The sequence below is a fragment of the Quercus lobata genome, chromosome 8 (assembly GCF_001633185.2).
Source record: "Quercus lobata isolate SW786 chromosome 8, ValleyOak3.0 Primary Assembly, whole genome shotgun sequence".
Lineage (NCBI taxonomy): Eukaryota > Viridiplantae > Streptophyta > Magnoliopsida > Fagales > Fagaceae > Quercus > Quercus lobata.
In genome coordinates, this window is record NC_044911.1 from 28,352,558 (window position 1) to 28,357,287 (window position 4,730).

At 32.3% G+C, this 4,730-nt stretch overlaps 1 protein-coding gene across 1 annotated transcript; it reads right to left on the reverse strand.

The window, feature by feature from the left end:
- Positions 1 to 474: 474 nt before the first annotated feature.
- LOC115954839 (transmembrane protein 256 homolog) lies at positions 475 to 3,640 on the reverse strand. Its single transcript, XM_031072797.1, has 5 exons — positions 3,404 to 3,640; positions 3,248 to 3,318; positions 3,046 to 3,126; positions 2,778 to 2,821; positions 475 to 813 (listed from the first exon to the last, which is right to left on the reverse strand). The coding sequence occupies exons 1-5, from the start codon at positions 3,441 to 3,443 to the stop codon at positions 714 to 716; spliced, it is 336 nt and encodes a 111-aa protein (XP_030928657.1). The 5' UTR covers positions 3,444 to 3,640; the 3' UTR covers positions 475 to 713.
- Between the last annotated feature and the right edge of the window lie 1,090 nt (positions 3,641 to 4,730).

Sequence of the window (4,730 nt, forward strand, 5' to 3'; positions counted from 1 at the left end):
TCCAGAAAAAGTTTTACACTTTCACATCTGCTTCCCATAAATTTAGCAGACGTTTTTTTAAAAAAAAAAATATATATATATAAAGTATAGAATTCAAATATTATGAAGCTGAAATAAATAATTTCAAAATAAATTAGCTGAGTGACAATCCATTCCATTCCATACAACAAGAAATACATCATATTATATAAAATGAAATTAAAACAATATTGAAAAATAGGAGAGGGATGAGACTCAACATTTCTCCATGATATTAGAATAAAACCAAATTGATGAAAAAAAAGATATTGAGCCCTTTTGTAAGTGGGCTTTTTGCGCTTAAAGACATGGGATTCATTTATGTTCCCAACCCAAGAGCTGGTTTTGTGTAACAATTTATGGCAATTTGCTGTCACAGACACACACAAGCGAATGAATTAGCGTCTTTTCTAACTCTAATAAATCAGCTTATAGCTGGTTTTCACTCTCTTCCAAGGACAACAATTCTGCAGATATAGCATAAATTTATTATTATATTCCCAATCCAAGTACAAGATAACAAATAACAACAGTGTAGCAGAATAAAAGTAAATTGATCTTTACATTAGCAAACATTCACAATCAGGGAAGAGTCAGCATGACTGTGTTCTGTTCTCCATTATATCAACATAGATTCATAAATTTATAAGTGCAGCAACTTAAATCATGATACCATCTAAAGGAAGTTTGAATCCTTAGAAAAGCAAGCTAGCCCAAGCAGCAATAAATGCAAATCCACCAAATGGAGCTAAGGTAGAAAACTTTCTGTCCTCAAGAAATGCCACAGTATAACACCTGCAAAATCACGAAGTGTTTTTCAACAATCAACATCCACAATTAAATCATATGGATTCAGTACGAACATTTCATTTGAAGATTGTTTCCAGAAAACAGACATTTGAACAAGCAATTCTAAAACAACAGTAGAACCCCTTCATTTGGGAATCAGATTCAGAATTTAAATTGTAATTTATTAATTGTTTCAACAAACACAGCACCAATTAGCATACCACAATCACCAAAGAAAATTAATTAGCTCCTACATTTTTCCCTTGGGTGCTAGGAAGGATTCAAACTCAATATCTCTTTACTGCTGGAGTTGAGGTGTAGGGGCAAGATTATCATATGATAAATAAATGCAACATTGGCAGATAGCCAAACCTTTTTATTCAAATTGTGGTCATAGGAATACAAAACTTTTTATGATTGATAAGTTACACATGCGGGTGGGTCTTGAACCCATGACCTCACTTTCCGCCTGGCACTTATAACAGGAGGCGCAACTTGAGCCAGAGCTCATCAGCCATAGGAATACAAAACTAGGTTGAATACCTGGCCATCATATCATCTACTTCCAAAATTGGGTTAAGAGAAGAAAAATGGTTGATAAATTGGAGGTTGGTCCCCATCTTGCCCATGTACTGCACATGGATAGTAAGAACTTTATAACATATGTGTATATATATATAATATAATAAAAAAAGAGGGTATCCTGGCAAGAGGTTTTGAACCTAGAATCTCATGGATGTCATGAGACCTTAAGAAGCACTAAACCAACCCCTTGAGGTTAATAAATAAAGTATGACATTAATTCAATATCTTATACTTAATTTAACAACAGCTGTAAGATAAAACAGCAGGATTTTCCCATATCAAGGATCAGATAAAATTGAAGCATTCCATTTACATTTGGATGAAAAAAAAATTTCCATTCTCTGAGAATTCTCACATGTGGATCTCATTATTACTGTTAAATTAAATGATGTGAAGTTATTTTTAAAAAAGAGGTTAAATGATGTGAAGTTACATTGAGGAATTGAATTTGATGTTTCTCAATGCTAGAAGTATGTGGTTAAATAATTAAATTTACCATATCACGATAGCTTAACTTTTGGGACAATCGGTAATTTAACATAGTATCAGAGCAAGAGGTTCTAAGTTTGATCCCTATCTCCTTCACTCTACCTCCCATTTAAAAATTCTATGTGTTGGGCCTCGCCTATTGAAAGGTATTTTGAGCCCACACGTGAAGGGAGTGTTAGAAGTATGTGGTTAAATAATTATCCCAATAGCTTTAAGCTTTTGGGACAATTGATATAACACTCAAGATGAACTTAGACATCATATGATTCATATCTGTTTGTGACAGAACTGATAAGTCTTGTGCCAATGAGTTTTGGCTAAAATGGCAGTTCCTCCTTCCACAAGAATGGGTAGAGGGTAAGGTTGATGGTTGAAACCCATTGGTTTCATGTGTAACATAGTAATCCAGAAAACACAAATGTGAGGACTTGTACTCAACCTCATTTATTTCAACAAAAGACAATATCAGTAGTGTGACCATATGTCAAACTCAAGGCATTGCCCCAGTAGCCCTCGCACTGTGCAAATCTCCCAGGCAAGCAAAGGCTTTATGGGTTTCAGAAACAACCTCATTATGCATGCACTACTTTCTACAATCACGTAATAAGCCTTTTCAACAATTTGTAGCTCATTTACCTCAAAAAGACCATGGGTATTATTTATACTAGATAACTAGTTTTGTGACTACACTGGCAAGCTTAACAGGGGAAAAAAAAATAAAAAGTACTTCAGAATTTAAAACACAATATATATATATATATATATATATATATATATATATATATATTATCATAAGGGAAGTATCCTTAAACAAAAGACAGACTCCGTGAATGAAAAACAATCCATTTCATCATATTTAAAATTTAAAAAATCAATGCGTAGAGATTGGCACTTACGTCCCAGAGAATGCAAGAATTCCAGTAGTCAAAAGGCCCCCAAACTGAAACAGCCGAGAAGAGAAAATATATATATATATATATATATATATATATATATATATATAAGTAAAAGCACACAAACACACATACATATTATTTATACAAAACAGATATAAGTTGTTGAGCAAAATAAAATTGGACCTCAAAAAATACAATAGTGGCAGACATCCCAGTAAAAATAAAATAAAATAAAAATGGGGAAATTAACTGGAAAAGGGAAACTTACAATGTTGGGGTGTTTGGTAATAGGGGCAGTAACCAAAGCAGCAGTGTGGACCAAATGGTAAAGAGAAGCTGTTTGCCAAACCTTCCCAACATTCAAAGTTCAAACACAAAGAAGCTCAAAAATATCAAAAGCAAGAATAGGGGAAACAAAAGATTGAAAATCAAATCTACAATGAAATAGGACAAAATCCAAATGGGAAGACCTCTTTGTAAGTTGGGTTTTCGGGTTTGAAGCCATGGGCACCATATGTCCCTAACCCAAGAGCTGCAACTCCTGAAAAATCAAACAACTGGGTTTTCACAGAAAACAAATGATAAAAGTAGAAAGAGACAGATCCCAGAGGGTAATGGTGAATTACCAGAGAGGGCAGCAACTTTGTGCCAGAGTTGAGGATTCATTTTATCTTATTTGATTGTTGCTCTTCACTCGCTTTGCTTTCACCTTGATTCAAAAGCTCTCTCAACTCAATCGCCTAAAAAGACCAAAACCACGGCGTTTAATTATTTCTGAGCATTCGTTACACCACTAGGCTATTTGCCAAGAGATTTTTAGGAAAGATATTTGTATTACGGAAATTTACGTGAGTTAAGAAGTATGGTGGAAATATACGTATGTTTAACAATTTAGAAATGAAAAATAAACATTTAGTAAAGTTTAAGGATATGTATAAAATATTTTCAATAGGTTAAGGAAGGAAAATGAACTTTTAATAGTTTAGGGACAGAAAAAGAAATTCTTAAAGTTTAGGAATAAAAACAAACTTTTAATAAGGTTTAAAAACCAAAAAAGTATTTTACCCATTCTTTTTAATGAAAATATTTGAGAACTTTTATTGAGGAAGATGCGTCAATGTTGAGTAATTAGGGATGGCAAAGAGGGGGATGGGCCAAAGATGTGGTCATCACCCTCGCCTCGCATGGCAAGGTAGACTTCCTTTCCCCATCTTTGCTCCCTTAAGCTTCACAAGGCCTGTTCCACCTTGCAAAATTTTACTTTGTATTAATATGTCACAATCCTACTGCATTTCTATTACAATTTTTTAAACCAGTTTCATTAATATAAATATACTTAAAATTAAAATTAAATTTATTACATCATGTCAAACTAATTTTTAGTAAAGACTGAATAATATTATCCAAAAAGTTTAACAAGTTAATTAATATCACAACAAAACAAAAGGTCTTAATATTAATGCATTTAAATACTTAGTAATACAAACTAAGTTTTTTATACTAATAGAACGAGGCGGGGCGGGGCTAAAAATCCTAAACCCATTCTTGCCTAGGGTCAGCTGAACTATAGATGCAATCTCCTAAGGCCCCCAAATAAAATAAAATAAATAAAAAAAAGGCCCCCACTTGTATTAAATATATATATATATAATAAATTTTAATTAAGGAAAAAAATTTAAATCCTTTTATTGGCCAATAGAATGCATTCAAAATGTTTCATTGTATGCTAAAATAAAGAAGATTAAAAACGAAAAGAAGGCCCCAATTGTAAGAGAAAAAAGCAATTTATATATATATATATATATATATATATATTTATATATATCTTTAAATTAAGGAAAAAAAAATTTAAGTCCTTTTATCGATCAGTAGAATGCATTAAAAATGCACACTTATATCCTAAAATACAGAAGATTAAAAAGGGAAAAAATAGTCAAATTTGGCTCATTATTG

Bases quoted from the DNA above. Each gene is read 5' to 3' on its own strand.
- LOC115954839 (XM_031072797.1), bottom strand. From the start codon at position 3,443: ATGAATCCTCAACTCTGGCACAAAGTTGCTGCCCTCTCTG. The intron at 3,319-3,403 runs GTAATTCACCAT...TTGATTTTTCAG, and splicing joins CAAAGTTGCTGCCCTCTCTG to GAGTTGCAGCTCTTGGGTTA. The intron at 2,822-3,045 runs GTAAGTTTCCCT...CGGCTGTTTCAG, and splicing joins TTACCAAACACCCCAACATT to TTTGGGGGCCTTTTGACTAC.